This window comes from Chelon labrosus (genome assembly GCF_963514085.1).
Source record: "Chelon labrosus genome assembly, chromosome: 19".
NCBI classification, from domain to species: Eukaryota; Metazoa; Chordata; class Actinopteri; order Mugiliformes; family Mugilidae; genus Chelon; species Chelon labrosus.
The window spans coordinates 15,792,750-15,811,963 of record NC_140352.1 but is presented as its reverse complement, the minus strand read 5'-3'; the positions used below and the strand labels follow the sequence as shown (position 1 = coordinate 15,811,963).

Here is a 19,214-nt window from a genome sequence, read left to right as displayed (position 1 = left end):
GTTGCAGTATTCAGCCTGTCTGTACTATTGTTAGGAAACAGATCCATAATCTTGACCTTAGCATCGTGCTACTACACATTTCCTTCGGATAAAAATATCTTAAAGACATAAAAATAAAAATTATACTTATGGTTTAGTCTTTTATACAGCTACTGTGAATAACACCATGTCCTAGAGGAGAGACATCATAGTCCTAGAGCAACAGAACTACAGACTATTTCCCATTAAAATGAGTTATGGAAAATATGCCTGCATAAAGAAAATGGAGATTATTTTTATTCAGCACAGTTTTGTTACGCAGCTATCTTTAATGCCCTGGCTGCAGTGATGTTTAAAGGAGGAAATAAAACCAGCTACACATGTCAGTGAAACCTCTTCACCACTGCCAACAAACAGCTCAGTTAATCACTGTTGCAGGAGGAAGAACTGAAAAGAGCTTCAAACTGATTTGTTAGTAATGAAAAGCAAGTAGGCAGATGAGGCCTTTTGGAGCATTTTCTAAATGTCTAGACGGGGTTATAGGAACATGGTGCACATGAAAGACCTCAACTGAAAATATTTAACCTTTAATTGTCTTGCCCTGTCATGATTTACATCTCTTTATTCATTTTTCTCACATTCTTTCCTTCAAATGTTTTGTAGGATTCAAACAGTGTTAATTTGTTAGTTACCCACCGCGCTTGCATGACCACAGCAAGAGAAACTTTTTTGAAATCTCTTACTCCAGAATATTAAACATGTCTGTTTTTTTTCCCTCTCTTCAGCTCTACTCCTTCTTTATGATGTCACCAACAAAGCATCCTTCGACAACATCCGGGTAAGACTGAGTGCGCTCTCCGTCTTTTTTCACTTCCATCGGCATTCCAAAAATGGTTTATTAATTCACATTTCTAACATTTAAGTGTTATATTTCCAAGTAAGTATGTCAGTGCTTTGCACAAGGCCAGTGATGCTCTCAGTTTACCAGCAGATCTGCGTTCCACCTGAGGTCATACGTTACGGGCATTGCCAAGATCACTGATGGTCTGAATTAGTTCTTTCACACAGCAGCTGGATTTAGAGAAGCCTTACCCTAATCTAGGGAGTTCAGAGGAGAGTGTCTGCGCCTTCACTTTAAAAAGAAAGTTGTTAAGCTCCATGGCAGACCCACACGATGATAGTGGGATAATCTAATCTGGTTTGTTGGCACCATTGGACATTGCTGGGCGGAGGAACACATGGGGACACAAGAGGCACAAAATGCAATATTGTCCTTATTAACTTTCTTGCCAGATACTTGCAATCTGCTGTCTGTCTGAGCTGGCTCTTGGATGACTCTCGGTGCTCCTTAAAATACCATGCGCCCTTTAAAAGATAAAGTCTTTTAGAGTTTTTGCAAGACTGTCCACCAGATTTTAGCACAGCTGAGTGTAACATCAGCTGTTGTTGTCCATTTCGAAATGGTTTCCTTTCATGTAGACAAAACAGAGGTATAATTTGGGGTTGTTCATGTAAAGACGCTCCTTCAAAGCCTTTCACTCCCATTAGGGATCGGCTAGTGGACAATTAGGACAGCAGGTAAGGACCACTGTGGAAACAAATGAGGGGTGCTGGTGACACTGAAGAGTAAAGGGGTGGAGATTAGAGCTCACTTTTCTCCCAGATGGACCCATCTCTTTGTAGTTGCGGCCCGTTCGTCATCTGAGCTCGTCTCCCATCGTGATTTTGCAGCTATCTCCTGCCCCATTTGGTGCCACTCCTCCATTTCTCTCCTTTGATTAATGCAGAGACGAGTTAATAGCAGATGATGCCCATTATAAAAGCGCGTCTTACACATGGAGGAGACGAATAGCTCCACAGCCATCTGGCAGCGCTAATCCACCTACATCTGGAGTCAGTGAGTGTGTGTGTGTGTGTGTGTGTGTGTGTGTGTGTGTGCGCGCAGCTATGTCCATGCGAAGCTACCTGTGTGACCTGATTGTGCAGGTGTGTGTGTGTAGCTGTGCAAATTACTTCATTGAGGATGGAGATCATCCCCCCTGACAGAAACAGACCCAGACCCTTAGCTTCTGTCCACACAGCTGATTCTTACCATTACGCCTTTAATACGGCAGCAAATCGTTCTCTATGAGGCAGATTTTACTGACAGCAAATCTCAAAACCAACAGTGCATTAATCCTACACTGTCTGTGGCGCTCAGCTACTAGCTGATTGGTTGTCGCAAATGCAAATATGTAAACCGTAACACGTCAGGAATATCATAGGTTTAATTATTTATTTTCATCAGAGAGGAATAAAGGACTACTTTCTAGCTGTGGATGAATCCACATTTAATACGTCAGGGTGATGCTTGTGGGACTGACTCAAAATGGCTACGTTTTCTGCATTAATGCACAATCTGTACTGTTCCTTTGCTATTTAAAAGTAGACTTTTTATTATATATTCTTTCCTCACCACACAACAAAGTGACATGTCAGGATATGATACTTGGCTACAGAAGCTGCAGCAAAGAACAAGATTGGCAATTTCATTATACAAACAACAGTCAATAATGTGTTCTCCGAAATTCGACACGACACGTGTTCTTGTGTCATATCCATTTGTTTTATATCCATCGATTGTGAGTCGCCTTTAAAAGGGCTATCATGCACATGTCCAGAGCCACATGAACAGCTTGTAGGACTTGTTTCATGTGCCAGTATTCCTGAGACCCACAGGAGCATCCCTAATCAGACTTCCAGGTATTCTTGCGGCAATCTAAGAACGCAGGAACACGAATCAGAACGCTTTTGTTAGAACTAGAACAGTAAAGATGTATTTATAGCCTCGTGCCATGGGTCAAGGTGGCAGATGTGATTTTGCAACTCTCTGTAATGAAACCATTAAGTTATATAGCACTAGAATTATTATTATTTAACATCAAAAGATGGATCACTTGATTTCATCATTTCGTCTATATGTACAGTACATAGCATTCATCTTGCTCCACATAGAGATGTGTGCATATTTTAGAGTGTTAGCTTCAACATTAACACAAAATCTGCTCTAACACTCAAGAGCAGATGCAAACACAGTGGGAGGCCAGTGAACAGACAGTGTGTGTGTTTCTGTGTATGTTTGTGTGTATGTTTGTGTGTGTTCATGTTCATGTATCTATACTGTATGAGCCATAATCCCTACGGAGGGGTGAGAGAGCACACCCGTCCTGCACAGTGAGGAACTACAGTCTGGGCGATACGAGCACACACACACACACACAAAGACAATTTAGTCCGGTTAATGTTAATTAGTCCTAATTACAACATTTGAAGTGCAGACACATGCTAGCTTGGGGCTTTTTTGTTAATATGGGTACGTTGCATAAGGTGCAGTTTTGCCCCAGTGAAATGAGGTCCTTCATTCTCCACTGCCTGACAGGATTTAGCTGTTGTGGGAGGAGAAGCACAATCCTGTTTGCACTGAAAAATTGGTGTCAAGCATCGCTGCGTATTGTGTTGCCCCACCTGCACACCCATATGCACACTTTTCCAAAACCACACATATTATGCATGTTATGCTAAAGTGCCACTATAAAATGTAGCTAAACACGTACACTCAAGTTATTAATAATTAATAATTAAATAATCAAGCACATTTTCAGATGTCATTCACTACAGTTCATAGTGGAATATAACTACCCAGCATGTGTTGCATAGCAACTACAGTGGTGGGGCCCTGCCAAATCTCTCAGGGAGGGCAACGATGGCAGTGTTGGACAATGTTTCAGTGATGTCTAAGGTCACCTGTTTAATGAGTAAATTAACAGCAGGCTAACTAGACGTTACCACATCGCGCAGAACACCGTTTCTGTTGTTGAATAGCAGTAGCCTCAGTAACCACTAGATGGTTACCATGGTTACCATATATTAATTCAGCACCAATGGATATGAACACAAACATTGCATTAATTATACAATAGTTGTGACCATATGTCTCATAACTTTAATGAGATTTCTCACTTATTTAGGAATTTAGCTTGTCTCTCTTTAAGTAAAATGATCGGTTAGTTTCTCATTTAAATCAGACATTTCTGACTAGTTCCCTTTATTTAGGAAGCATGGCCAGTGCATTCAGATGTTCCTGACCATTTACGTTTCACAAGAATGTCTTGATCACCAACTGGCTGCCCCGGCAACGGAACAAAGAAAAGAGATGTCTTAATATAAAAGGTTATAAAGAATGATCTGGGCAGTTTGCAGCCATATTGAAATCACTCTAAAGGGTGAGTCACCAACACTCCTTGGAACTAATTTTTATATTCAGACACATGGGCAGTTTACAGCGGTGACAGTAACTGACAGCTAGCCAAACACTGTGGCTAAATGTTGTAAAGAAAAACAATCACCTAGTTTTTAGGTTTAGGTGACATTACATAACAGAATCTGATCCTCACATAATAAAGCGTTCAGAAACAACACTTATGGCATATATTCACTTTCTTCACTTTCAAGACTCAGATTTCCACTCGTTAGCATACATTGGCTTAGCATAAAAACTGGTAGCAGCTAGCTAAGACAGCACCTCTAAAACTAATAATATATTAACTAACTAATGCATAATATGTCTCCTAATCAATCTTTGCTTATAAATTGTTTTTATTTTTTTATTAAGCAAATAAGCCCTTATACAGCATCTAGACAATACAGTGGTCCCTCGTTTATCGCGGGAATTACGTTCTAAAAATAACCCGCGATAGGCGAAATCCGCGAAGTAGTCAGCTTTATTTTTTACAATGATAATAAATGTTTTAAGGTTGCAAAACCCCTCACTACACACTTTATACACTTTTCTCAATAACTTGCAAACATACCGCACTTCAATCACACTGCCAGCGATCAAAGATACTGTATATGTAAATTTGGCAAGCTGAACGCATTCTGTACTGTACAAGAGACACCGTACGGTACAAGGTACTTAATATATAAAATAAACAAAATAAAATTGCTCCCTGCTAAATATAAGGAACTGAAAATGTATATTATAATATACACATACACGAATAGTCATGTTTTTCATGGTACCGTTCATATTTTAATACTCATTTACTTTACGTAAACATTGAAATCTTTACCTAATTGTTACCTGAATTTTTTACCAAACCTACAAATAATGTTTCTTTTCTTCTAGTTAAAACTACCAAAAGCCTACTGAATGTATTTTTCAAAATGGCGCAGCTAAAAAACGAACAAACAAATGTTAGCTTTTAGCTGCTGCTTACAAAGCAGTTTAAGCGTTGCATTATAAATCAGAGATAGGAAAAAAAATAAATCAGCCATTCGAGCTCAAACTCAGATGAATGCATGTGGGGGACATAGCTCTGCAAGGCTACTGCAACATTCTGTATCAGCACATACTCAGATCTCCCATAGTGTGAATCCATTAGCAGCAGAGGCTCGGGGTGAAGGCTGCAGAGCAGTTGGACGGTAAAGAGATGGTGAAACAGTTCCCAGTGCTGTCCGTCTCGCCCCCTTTCTCGTTCTGTCTCCCATATTTTCCTCTGCTCTTTCGCTCTTTTTTCAGTTCTTTGCCATCTGCAACTATGACTCTCTGTCTGTCTTCTCTGCCTTTATTTATCCTGCTTTTTCTGTGTCTATTTCAGTAGCAATCAGCAGTCATCTCGCATTTGGCTTCCTAAGCCCCGCTCATGAAACATGCTCTTGGTTACGTGGTGGCGAATTAGCATGTTGGAATAGATTTCACTTTGAATTAATGGACATGTGTGTAGTGAATGCCAGATTTGTGTAAAGGCTTTTCTGCATTCTGTTATATATAAATAATTATAAAGACACTTGACTCATCACAGAGCCCCCTGCCCATGTGAACAATGCAGAAATGACTTGATATCTTCTTCTTCAATGTCTTTTAGTCGACAAACAACAACACAGCCAGCATCTTCTAAACAGCAGGACAGACAGCCAAGCTGGACAAATAATTATGTTATAATGCAGGCTGACACAATCGACATCATTTCAGGTTAATGGCCACCACTCTGCTGTGCTTTTGACTGTATTGGCATTTAAAATGAGTGATCACAGAGAAAGTTAGAGGCAAATAAAAGTTTACTGCCTCTCAGATGCTGACCCTGACTGTTCTGGCTTACACGGTCATTTTGCAAACCGCCAGTTCTCCCTGTATGTGGTAAAATACCAAGGTTTTTTAAGATTTATACAGTCTGGTGATAGTTTTGGATGAGTTCTTTTGTGGGTGAGAAACACACTGATTTCGTGGTTGAATGGCTAAAACAGAAAGAAAATTGTGTGTTTGCGGATGCAACCTGTTTAATGTGGACATACTCAGTAATTATGGCTTCAGGAGCAGATTACGTTCCAAAATCTATCACAGATGCATTTCGTCCGTTTGGAAACCTGTTCATCCTTCCCTTGTTCCTCCCTGTGTTCATCATGGAAACCAGCTTTTTATTTAGTTTTTTTGTTATACTTACTGTCCAAACTTATTTTGCTCAACATGTTATCACCCCATAGATTTATTTTTTTAAGTCTTCACTTGCTTACCATGCTTCGGGACTGTTCTTAAGATAATCTGCTGTTTTTATTTAACACTTCCTCTGGTGTCCTGGTTCCGGATACTTGAACTGAACCTTCCAGCTGATCCATTTTGCATGGCATTTATCACCTGCTGTACAAGTTATTTTTGTATCTATGTCTTGATCTAACACCATTAGGAGATTGAACCCCTTAAGGCTAAGACTTGAACACATTTTGTTTGTTAGACTCCTACTGTTAGAATACTGTGCAGCACAAAGTGATCCAAGAAGCACGTGGCTCTATTAAAAGGCAGTTGAGTGTTGATGGACCAGACTAGGGGTGGGAATCGAAAACTGCTTCCGACTTTGAACCAGTTCCAAATTGTCGTGATCAGTTCCTCTAACAGGTGCTCATGATATGACGTCACACTCTGTAACTGTGAGGTGCTTTAACAAGGAAATCTGGAGATACAATGATACCCTTTGCAATCAGTGCAGGGCAGTGATTTCATTAAAGCATTGTTTCCCATTAATTGCCACAGCCTGTTTTTATAGCGTCAAATAACGAAACAAAACACTTTTACATGCATCAGCATTATATTAACTACCTAAAATTGATGTGTACTTTAGTTTTTTAGTTTGGTTCAAGTCCCATCCACTAACATGGAGGAGGTGGAGCTTATGACCTATACTGCAGCCAGCCACCAGGGGGAGCTCTACATATTTTGGCTTCACTTTTGAGGAGCTGTCATGGTTTCCACTTTTCTACAGTCTATGGTCTCAATTAACCATTGTGGTGGTGTTGTGGTGAAAGTTATCTTTTTAGTTGTCTCTTTGTTCATCAGAAAAATGTTATTTCAAAAAAAAAACAAAAAACAACAACTTGTTTTTTAACATAGGTGCTACATTGTAACTTCAACTCACTGCCCATCACTTGCGCTCTCATCATGCCACTGCCCCAGTCCTCACCTACTCACAATGCACTCCATTTACATCCTGGTCAATTTGCAACGTGGCTAACAGTGAAGTGAAACGGTCTTCGTGACATTCAGTACAGCTGGCAGTGAGCCTGCTATCTGCGGTACGCGACGGCCTTAATTTTGACATGTTCTTCATCTCTGCCCCTTTTTCATGTGACAGTCCATCATAAAAAGAGATGAATGGAAACCTGCACAAATGAATGCTGTGTCTGACGAGTAGCACGCTGTAAATACACCAAGGCTACACACAACTTTTAAACCTTCATCATTACTGCTAAACATAATCCTCTATGATTACACAATCTATAATTTCATCAAGGTTCCTCACTGCTCAAGGACATGTTACCGATTATTATTGGGCTTTGCTGGTTGCCTGCCGTTTTTTTTTTGTTTTTTTTAGCTTCATATCCAACGGTCTTGATTGGGCCGTGATTGTCTCTCTCATTGAGTCACCCGCAATTGTTGATGCGTCTTGTGTGTTCAGACATTATTATGGTGCGCACGTGGCAATTTGTGTAGTTAGACATGATTGTAACACTTCAATTCCCCCAACGCCACTTGAATAATCAGAGCAAGTACCCAAACCACTGATGAATAGCATTACTGTCGGGACGGGCCAAATAATAGCTTCTCAGGCAGTTGCTTAGCTGCAGATTATTGCATGCATGTAAATATGGTTGTAATATTTCCGGGGCCTGATGCCTTTAAACCCTTGAATCCTTTACAACCTCATATCGGGGCTTTACAGCTGCTACTGCGTCGCCATACACCAATGCACACACGCCGAACACACGAAAGAATACGCACAGACGAGCAGCAGCACACGCACAGTGGCTGATTTTATTGGTATTGACCACCACGCTTGGGCACAGGGGCCACAGGAAAAAAAAAAATCATTAAATCATTAAATCACTGAAAGCCTTCTCACAGCATGGAGGCTTTGTTGTTCAAAAGATTCCCTCAACAGTAAAGTAAAAATCAATTTGATGTACACCCGGTGTCAGCTGGCTCAAGGCCAGCTAAATGTTTCGGAGAGAGAAAGAAACGGAGCTCTATAGGGAGCAGAATACGATCAGAAGCACTTTGTCTGTACTTTTTGTGTAATGTGCTGCATTTGTCACATGTTGTAGTTAGTCATGCAGCAATCTGTCTTAATGCAATGCTCGCATGTTGAATTTGTTGGAATATGCTGTATATGGCCATGAAATTTCTTGGAACACTAAAAATTGGGCAGCAAAATCCACAGTCCTCATTTTACGCAACAATACATTAAAACATTCAGTTAAGGTTACTGTAAGGCTTGGTCGGTCTATAGCAGACACCATCTACACTCCACATCTTTATCCTTTGTTGGTCTCTTTAAAGGAAACCAATGAAATGTATAGTCGTCCCATTGTCCCCTTGGAGAGAATGATCCCTTCACTTTTCACTTTCCCTTCACTTTTCTACCCAATTTTTTTTCCTGTTGACCAAAATGCAATACATCTTGAGGCGTACACAAAGAAGAGACTAGCAGCAATGTGGCGAACAGAGACCATTGAAAGTAAATGAAATTCAGTGAGCTGTAGTGATGAAGGGCAAAACAAACAAACAAACAAAAAAAAACCTTTGGTGATGAGAAGCTGCTGGCTACCAAGTTGAACTAACAATTTTGAGGTGACAACCACTGGGAAAGACTGATGCAGTTTATTGACATATGTTTCCAACACTGAGTCCTCTAGTAATATTTTTATGTTTTTCTGATCTGTCTTGGAAATATATTGGTAGGAAATGTACAAGAAGGTTACCTAGGCGACCAGAGCCTGGAACGTCCACTAGCGAGCATATGTCAGCTACAAAGCGATGGGCGATGTGTGTACCGTTTTTTTTTTTGTTTTTTTTTTATGTGGAGGGGGCTGAGCAACAACAAATTTACCGTCTGATTTGTTTATTTATATGATAGAAATACATCACTTTTGTATTGAACAAATGTGGTAGAGAAAGGGAAAAGAGACACGTAGCACATATCTCGCCAGCTGGAAGGTTAATGCACCATAACTACTCAGCACTTCACCCCAGGTTTTATGCAAATTGTGTTTTTCTCTGCATGTAAATCATCAATTAATCTATGCTTTTAGTTATAGACAGTGTACACTTAAAAATGTCAATCAACCATAAGAAAAGAGGCAATGGTGTAGTTATTAGAACCCAGTCAATGTATTTGGCTGATGTAGGCAGGGAATATTAGTCTGATATATGGTATATGATTGCCGTCTTCATGTTATGTTGTCCAATACTCGCTATCAGCCACTAACCACTTTAATAAATTAGTGCACAGTAAACCCCCAGCTTTTACCTCTAACATAACCCTGTCCCTGATACCATTCAAATCATTCATGCTTATCACATCTGTACTATACTTAAAACACTAAAACATGTATTGATATCAGATATTGGTGCTTGCATCGGCCCATATAGTATGTCATGCTCTAGTAGTATTTTGTCTCCATCGATGTAATTTTAAGTCATGTTAGTTAACAATGTGGATATGGATATGTACAATGTACAAGATGGATTTAAAAAAAAAAAAAATAAATAAAAATATCCAAACCTTCACCTATTAACTATCTTAATGTTAAAAATCTAATGTAGACATACTGATAATCTGTGTGGTAATGAGTCACAAGAATAAAATTTAAAATCTAAATATTTGTGCTTTGTGAAAAAAATGTTTGAAAAGATGTTTTTGCTATAATTCCTGCCCCGTCTCTCTAGTATTGACATCAAAATGCATGAGTCTCGTGTGATTCACCCACATAATGTATCAGTTTTAACTAACTCCATTGCAAGGAGACCAACATTGTTGATTGGCAGCCGAGGGTGGTGATGCTTTGCTCTTCAAGGTCCTTCCCTTGTCAAGCAAAAATAAACAATGCAAACACATTCTCCAGCTCTCTGCCTGTTTATAGCACCAAATCAAATAAATGTCTGTCCTTCGTCCTCTCCCACTCTGTCTTTTCTACACACAAGCATATTTGTTATTTTTTTTCCCATCTTCCCATCAGCCCTCACACGTTTTCTTCATCTCTGCTTCTCCCTCTGTTTATTTGTCATGCTTTCTCCCTTCTGTCAAGCCTGCATCCCCTCAAACCAAGTTAGCTTCTTGCCCTGTTATCCCATGATAACAAAGGGATTTCTTTTTCATTGTGTGCAAAAAAGAAGAAGAAGAAAAATACATTTCCACTGTGAGCAGAGCTTATCGGACAGGACTGAGAAAACAGCTTGAAAAGGCCAATTCATATCCCATGAATATGTAAAGACAAGCAATGGGCAATTAAGATGTGAAAGGCTTGTGGAAGTGGACTACTAATTGGTTATTCAGCCTTTCAGGGGGACTTGACAGGAACTTTAATGGCTCCATCTGTAGTTGGCTTATTGCACTATGTGAAGGATCGGGAAGAGGTCTGCACACATCCTCACTAATGCCCTCGCATGTGCTGAACACTGACTCACAGTCACACAGTGATATTCACATAGACACATGCTGCACCGAAAACACACACCACTACTCATATTTGCATATGCAAAGCACCCATCTTGTTTCATAGAGCCAACCATGCATTTTTAAAATTGTAGTTCCATCTAAATGATGCATACTGTATGATAATATTAAACTAAAATGTAATTAGCATTTGTCACAGAGAAATATTCACCGGGCTATTTACAAAAAAACAACAACAGATAAACAAATTAAGGAATTAGTTTTAATGCAGTCAATGTTTTAAACATGTTGTTAACGCACGGACATTCCATTAGTATTAACTCATGCAAAACAGTAGTTTGGGAAATCAGGAAGTGCTCGGTTCAGCAGTAACCCTGTGGAAAGCAAGCAGAATCTGAAGTGCAGTTGTTATTTTACCCCGCAGAGTGCAGTTATAAAATCAGGCTGGAGCCAGTATGTTTGACCAGCTGGTAGGAATTTCACTTATCAAGTGGAATTATATCAGTGGGTGACTTTAGCACTGTATACGGTAAAAGGCAGAAAAACACATTCTTTTTAATTGTCAAATTTTCACAACAAAAAATTTAACAAAAAGTTATAGTTGCTCTTGAAACATATGTTTTGTCTTTTTACACAACAAAACAACGAGAATACACAGAACAAAGCATAGTATTCTTTATTTGATTTAGATTTTATGTCTTCCATTTATAAGCAATAATGTAATCTAGTACTTAATTTGCAGTTGTTAACGTATTCATGGCTGCTAACCTGGTTTCTTTCAGGATTTCTCTATCATTGCTGTGGTACCACCTCCCACACCGCGAAATCAAACAAACACCAGCATGTACACTTTCACACAAACAGAGCAGACCGATACACGTGCCACACTCGCATAACAAGCTGTCCTAAACACTCTCACAGAGCAGCGAGCTAATAAGTGTCAGTCTGTTCTGCTTCCGCTGTTCTCTTCACTCTGCGGGATGAAAAGATCTCTTCCTATCTGCCCTTTCATCTTTCTCTTCTTGTTCCTCCTCAAAGCCCGTCCAGCCATCTCATTTAAACTCCTGGGACGTTTGTTCCTTGTTACCCTTCAAGTTTCAGCTATTAATCTCTCAGTTTGACTGCAAACTTATATCTGAGGTTCATTCCCATCAAAGCGTGTTTTGAGCATCTCATTACAACCCAAAGTGTTACTCAGCTTCACATTCAGAAAGGTGCCAACAAAGGTACATTAAAACCACTAAGTCACTAGTTCCTGTCAGTTACTATAAATATTAATGGTCAACAACAATATCCATGCATCAGCATTTGGGCAAATTTTGTTTCTGTACAAGGTCATAAAATGATAATGTTTAATAATAATTAGTGTGAATCAGCCGCATCTGGCCAATATATGACTGACATAAATGCGACATCGGGCATTCCTGAGAAAGACACCAGATTGCTTGAACTTGAAGAAAGTTTATCTTCAACATGTTACCAAATGCCACTTTGACCATAAGTTATGGGTGGTTATTCACCATGATACACTAGTTTTTGTCAGGCCATCTTAAATGGCCCTGGAAATAAAAAATAGCCATGTGTCTCAGTAACGGCTGCCACAAAACAAACTCACAAGAGCTGTAAAAGTCTGCTACACATCAGTGATGTACAACATGCCAGAACCAAGCCCCAAGAATAGCAACAGAGTTGGAGGTGATTTCGAAGTAATGGCCTCAATCAGTCTACAGTGTTGTGCACACACTGGCCCAAAGAGCTTTCCACAAGCATGCAATCATTGCATAAAGAGTGGCTGAAGCATTGTGGTGGCATCTGAAGGTGTCAGTGTGGCTGAGATGTTCACTATGGCATCATTTGTGAACATTGGACCATTAAATGTCTTTTTTTTTGTGTCTAGTTAAAGTTTAAAAATGCAGAAAGTGTCAAAAAAGGTCTTCAAGTCTAGAAAAGCCCCACCAGTAAAAGACACAGGAAGCCAACAGGACGTCAAGGAACTTCTCAAACTAGCATGCTGATGAGCACATCGACCAGAGACTGCCACTGATAACCTTGTGTGTGCAAGCGGCAAATGAAGTCTCATTCCCATTTTTAACGTGCATCAGATAAGCAGTAGTGTTGTCACAGCCACTCCTCAAATTTGCCCTACCTGTCACAACTGCTGTCGCCTGGCCACGTCTGTCTGTGCAGGCCATACATTGTGTCCTAAGAGCACGAAATTATGTAAAACTATTCGATTCAGTCTGCGTGTATGTGTGTTGCATTTATCATTCCAAAATTAATCCCAGACAAAGGTCTAGAATGCTCTAAGGGAGTTGTATTTGATTTCCCGAAGGGAAGTTTTTGATTCAAATGTGGACCAAGGACAACAAAGTATAGGTGTTATCAAACCTTATGTGTTTTTGAACAGTACAAAGCAAAGATAACACCTATAGTATGTTTTCTCCTTGGGTTTGTCTCACTGCAGTGAGTTCAGAGCTGCCATCCCTTTCTGGCAGAAAGACTTGATTTCTCAAGCAGTGCTCAGTTTGCAGTCTTCAAGCTTGAAGAGAAATAGGTGTGAAGTGTATTTTTGCGCTTTTATGTAGTTTATTTTGTCTAGCTTTAAACCTTAAGGAAGAGGTGAATATTTTTGTGGAATAATTCCTCTTGGCCGCTCTTCACTTCTTCAGGGATAAATTTAGTCTTAAAACAACCAACTGCAAGTTATGCAACTACGCGGCATTGCTCCGATTAATTTCTAGATTTGCATATGTAAAGTCTCAAGTGAGGAGGAAATTTGAGACGCAGCAGCGCAGCATGTGCAGTCACTGCCTGTCTCCATGAGTGTGTGTGGCGATCAGCAATCACACAGCTCACCAGCCTGCAGCGTGGCTTCCAGCCTACACTGCAGATCTCTCTCCGCTCGACACCCAGCTGCTCATCTCAGTGGACCAAACCCAGATTCACACAGCTTAATTAAAGTCCTTCCGAACATCTCTGTCTGCATCGTTTTACCTTTCTCTTACTTTAGTGTAACTAACAATTTTTCTCATCTTTGTTTTGCTGAAATAGTTCTGCAGATATCCAAATATTTCAGAATGACATATGAGAAGATGCCCTGTGCTTGACAGCAGACACAGTCTATGTGTACAATTAGATAAGTTGATAAAGGAACTGGATCAGAATGGAGCTAATCTCTTTGACATGTCAGAAGTGGCCAACAGAAGACATCCTGCTTTATTTTTAGATGTGACGTACCAAAAATTCGACTATGATGGGTGGGAGACGTCTATGCCTATGTTGAAGTCAGCAACTGATATAGCTGCTGATGGAGCTTGAGAAACCAGTGGTGGAAACTGAGTTATTGCAGGATCTCTTCTTTATACCACAAGACAAGCAGGCATATTCCTTAGGCAAGGGAAGTAATTTGCATACCTAACTTGACCATCCACAAGATATGCAGTTAACTTTGCAAGTCGCATGCAGACCTAGCCGATTGACTGGCATCAATAGACTAACAGCTATGATGCCTAGCCTAGCAACTACCATTCATAGCGTAGTGACTAGCATCAATTAGCTAACTATGAAATTGATTGGAAAAGTATTATACAATTATTGATATAAAAATTTATTAATAAGTATTACTAAAGTATTGTTAGAATAAGAATGATTAATACTTAAGGAAACATGGCCCTAGGAAACCTTGGTTATTGTGCTTGTCATTCAGTGAACTATTAATCAACAAAGCCGGACTCCTAAGCATTTTCCCAAGATATTTTTAAGGCTTTTTGCCTTTATTTAGTACAGTACAGTACAGTAGACACAGACAGGAAAGAGTAAGAATTAGTTCAACCAGTCTTGTTGATGAAACAAAAAAGAAATACAAATGATGGACATGGTGTGTGACTTCCACATTCTTGCTATTTAAAACTCATTTCCTGTCAACTGATCATAGCAGTGCTCTTTGCCTGCTGCATTTACCACAAAGTATATCAATCTTATTATACTGTAAAGATATATAGATATATGCTCAGTTATTTGTGATAGTAGTAACCAGCAGGAATCGCAACATTTACAGGTTTGATTGTTTTTCTACATAATACCACTCATCCCCTTAAAGCTACATTTACTTGAAACAGACCTGAACAATTAAGTTGGGACTGAGTGGACGATGCAGATATGTCTAGTAAGCATAAAAAACTTACTGAAGCAAAAACACTCATTTGCTTTAGTGTGTGAGCTAGAAAAGTTTTAATCTGTACAAATCTCCACCCTTTGAGGAGAATACCTCAACTGAACCAGGCAGAGCATGGCGTCCCATCTCCAGGGACATACTGCACACGGTCCATCTACTTCACACAGCCTGGTAGTAAATGGTATCTGTGATTAGGGCACTCTTCACTTCTCTTCTCTCTGGTCTCTCGTCCAGGGAAGTGTGGGGTGGACCTCTTCCTGTCACAGCCGATATTACGATTCAGCCCAGCTGAAAAATAGTAAATATTGTTACCATTGACTTGCATCATCTCTTCTCCAGACTCATCCTAAAGAAAATCTATCAAAAGCTAATCAGGATGAAGGACATTGCAAACTGCTCCTAAAGTCCCTTTCAGAAACATGCATTGACTGTTAAATTGACTGTTAGGTTAAATTTATTTGTCATGGAAAGACAGCTCTAGTAGCTCCCCCTAACATCTAAGAAATGACCTCTGAAGATGTGATTAGGTTTATCCCAGTGTTGGCTTGCCTTTTTAGTCAAAACCCCAGACTGTGTTACAACCTGACACAACTGTGTACGATTGTTGCCACTTGATCCGACATTAGACTAAGACTATTTATAAAATTATTGGTTTTACAGGATCTTTTTCCCTTATTTCACTACTTGCAAGGTAATACATGTTTAAATGTTGCTGATGTAATAATGAAAGAAAAGAAGGGCCAACCACCATATTGTATTCAAATAAAAAAATATGAAAAAAAGGATACAGGAGTTTTAGAATCATAACTGAGATATTTGTTTAGCGTTGCCTGACAACACTGTCGGCTACTCTGTGTATTTATACGTACATTATTAGTTATTATGCCACTAGAGGGCACCAACAAAATATGTGAGTTGAGTTTACGTCCTAAAAGCCATAAAATTTCCTTTAACACGAACAGAGAAGTACACTGAAATTGCTTATATAAGATTGTCATGCCTACTTACCAGTTTTAGTAGCGTGTGTGCTGTTATGGCCCACAGTCTCTTGTGAATATTTCGGTGTTACCTTTCTCATGGTGGTGTAAATGTTTTCTTCTTCGTTGCTTTTAGCTGGAACAGGCTTACAGCGTTTACGTGAATGGGCAATCAGTTGCGCTATTTGTCTCGCCATGGCCGTTTTTTCCGGAACAGGTGGCGGTATTTTGCATGGCTGTGAGGGCGAGCTCTTCTCCTCTCGAGTCCCCTCACTGAAGACATCATCAGACCCATCTGAAAGGGTGACTGGGCGGAGGTTCACAGCGCAAAGCTCTTGGAGTGTCACCGCGGGCAAGGGGTTCCTTAGAGATATGAGGAAGGCTGAGGATTCAGAGTGGTGGCGGCGTAAAGGTTTAGGCATGAGGGCAGGTTTAGTTTTAGGCGTAGGGTCTGGGCTTGGAGTGCTGGGTGCAGGAATGACTGGGATGGGAACCTGCAGAGACAGCCTGTTGCGAGCACGAGCAGAGGTGCCACTGGACTTGGGACGCAACTTCCACCCAAGAGGGTCGGGGCCGGTGATGACAGATGTCTTGACGGGAGGGGGCGAGGAGCAGGACGAGGTTGTGGATGAGGAGGAAGATGAGGACTGACTTGGTGAGGTAAAGGTCCCGATGGGCGGGCAGGAGTAGCGTTTGAAAGAGGAATGGGATCCTGTGTGGGGTCGTAGGAGGGATGCGTCACGCTGAGGAGGTTGTGGTTCCTTCTTGTTCTTCACAACCATAATGACAGGGGGGGACCCACATTTACAGTAGTCGACTGACCACCTCCGCTGATGAGAGTATGGGGTCACATTAGAGGGCGAGACTGTTGACAAAGGGCGAACCCTGGGCCCAGATCCCTGTCCTTGTCTCTCCTTGCTGTCTTTGTTCTGTGCTCTGAGGCTCACATGATTAGCATCTGACACTGTTTTGCTCATCTGGCCACACCTAGCATAGCTACCACTGGAGCGGGCAGTGCCATTCATAGCAGTAGAGCGTTTATTCATGTCGCTTGGTGCAGTGAGCCCTCAGCGTGTGAATAACCCTGTGAAGAGAACCATGGTGAGTGAAAGAAGGCAGTTTCAGGGTGTTCAAAATTTGAAAAGAGGAAGGGTGGAGGCCAATCTTGACTTCTCAGATAAAGTTTCACAACAAACCTTTTCACAATACAGATTCTTGCTGCTATGTCAACACTCAGAAATTGTGTCAATCTTTGCTGACCGGGTCAAATGAAAACCAGTTTTAAAGTACTGGTTTAGATATTTAGTTATGACATTTATGTAGATTATTAGTTTAATGCTAGGCTACTTTTTTGCCTTTTTTCATTACGAAAGTGTAATGTCAGAACACGGATTTAGTAGTGTTCTTTCAGTAGCCACAAACCCCTCAGTTCCCTGATTTTTAGTACTACACAACTATAATATATCCAACTATAAAGCTATAAAGTAGTCATTTTATTTAAGCTACTGTTCTGCACATGTGAGCGAACATACATCCTTAATAACCGAACATCTGGAAATAGTTGCTAACTTTAAGTACTACTCAAACAATTGAAAATCTCAAATAACATATCCCAAAATCTGAAAATTAACTTTGACTTGTTTGCATCCTTTGACGGAGTGAGAAATATAAAATGTGAGATGCTGTTTACCTGCAGCGCTGAGACCGTCTCAGTTCCCTCTCATTCTGGACTAATCGCTTTCTCTTAATATCACTCTGTGTGTTTTTCCCCATCAAACGAGCCTACCCAAATCTGACCGCAGCTTCCCCAAACTAACGCCCAAAAACCCACAGGCACACACCCACACACCCACAAGCGTGCACACACACGCACCCACAAGCGCGCACACACACACACCCACAAGCGCACACACACACACACACACAGTCAGGCTTGATTAACTGCTGTTTTCATAACTGCATGAAGTAAAAGCAGTGTCCCAAGAAACGGAGCTCCAAAACAACACAAGTATATGACTTACCATGACCTCTGCAAATGCTGCTATTTTAATAATAGCCCATAATTTCAATTTCAGTTATCTGCAAAAGTATAAAAGTATATGTCTACAAAGTTGTCAGAGAATTATATGTCTCATTTTGTGTTTGGGTGCAGTACTGTTGCTTTGCATCTTGAATACTTTACATAGGGCCTCAAGTCAAGTGATCCCTGTTAACAGATAAATATTCTCAACAATTCTGGGGATTTGTTTTCAAGGGTGTCTTAATTAACCGCTCTCTGCTTCACAAACTCAGCTGCAGGCAGGAACACTTTTAGCCATGCTAGCGGTGCAGCTCCAAGGATGGTAATAGTGTCAGACACACAGTTGTTTCAGACTGAAATAATTATGACTGAATTGTGATCACTCTGAAACCTTCTTCTGCACCATTATTAGGTCAATAGACTGTTGTGTTACAGCAGCAGAATACAAAAAAAACACATGCCAAATCCAAAAAGTTAATGTTAAAAACAGGTCTTACATGTTTGAAATATATGACAAAATATAAAATACAACCAAGTATGAACGTGGTAAGTGTGTGAATAAATGAATATTCACATAGAAAGTATGAGAGAGTATGTTGTGCAAGTAGTATGTGAACTAAGGATATTTCCATCCTCCTCTGCTGTGCTTAGTGTTTAGTGGCAATCAGCAGAGCTAGCGTGCTAACACAGTAGAGTAAAGTGGTAACCTGCTAGGCACTACAGAGCTGCTAACATGGCTAATGCAGCTATTTTGTTCTTAAAGATAAAAGCAGCATACGTATTGTACCCTGGTGACTCCTGGACGATGTGTCCTCCAATGCTAAAGCTTCGTCCACACATAATGCAATTCACTTATCACCCATTAGTTGCTAGTGGACATACCAGACTTGTATATTTCCTACCTCAGATATTCCTAAAAGTCAAAATAGCAGAATATAAACATTTTGCTAATGTATGAGTGGAGCCTCTTCTTCTTTATCTCACTGATCTCTATTTGAGAAGAAGATGCCCTCAACAGCACTGCCACTCCATTTGATGGTGCTTTCTCACTACAAGCCAGGGGCTACAAGCCCACTACA

The 19,214-nt window shown here is 40.3% G+C and overlaps 2 protein-coding genes across 3 annotated transcripts in view; one reads left to right on the top strand and one right to left on the bottom strand.

The window, feature by feature from the left end:
* Positions 1-19,214, top strand: part of rab26 (RAB26, member RAS oncogene family) — a gene marked incomplete at its 5' end in the record, with an annotated part of 84,104 nt that overhangs the window by 52,295 nt on the left and 12,595 nt on the right. The window contains one exon of the mRNA XM_084566896.1: positions 765-817. Within this exon, the coding sequence (XP_084423022.1) occupies positions 765-817 (53 nt within the window). The remainder of the gene's footprint in view (positions 1-764; positions 818-19,214) is intronic.
* Positions 14,633-17,835, bottom strand: LOC311504221 (uncharacterized protein). 2 transcript variants are annotated; one of them, XM_084567232.1, is made up of 3 exons: positions 17,806-17,835; positions 16,147-17,199; positions 14,633-15,426 (listed from the first exon to the last, which is right to left on the bottom strand). In XM_084567232.1, exons 2-3 carry the CDS (start codon positions 17,159-17,161, stop codon positions 15,293-15,295), a joined length of 1,149 nt encoding a protein of 382 aa, XP_084423358.1. In that variant the 5' UTR covers positions 17,162-17,199; positions 17,806-17,835; the 3' UTR covers positions 14,633-15,292. The 2 variants fall into 2 exon arrangements, with proteins under 2 accessions (XP_084423358.1, XP_084423359.1); XM_084567233.1 differs by lacking the exon at positions 17,806-17,835 and having other exon boundaries at positions 16,147-17,345.

Excerpts from the sequence above, each read along its gene's own strand:
- LOC311504221 (XM_084567232.1), bottom strand. The coding sequence starts at position 17,161 with ATGAATAAACGCTCTACTGCTATGAATGGCACTGCCCGCTCCAGTGGT. Across the intron at positions 15,427-16,146 it reads CACACACGCTACTAAAACTG|CTGGGCTGAATCGTAATATC; the intron begins GTAAGTAGGCAT and ends ACTATTTTTCAG.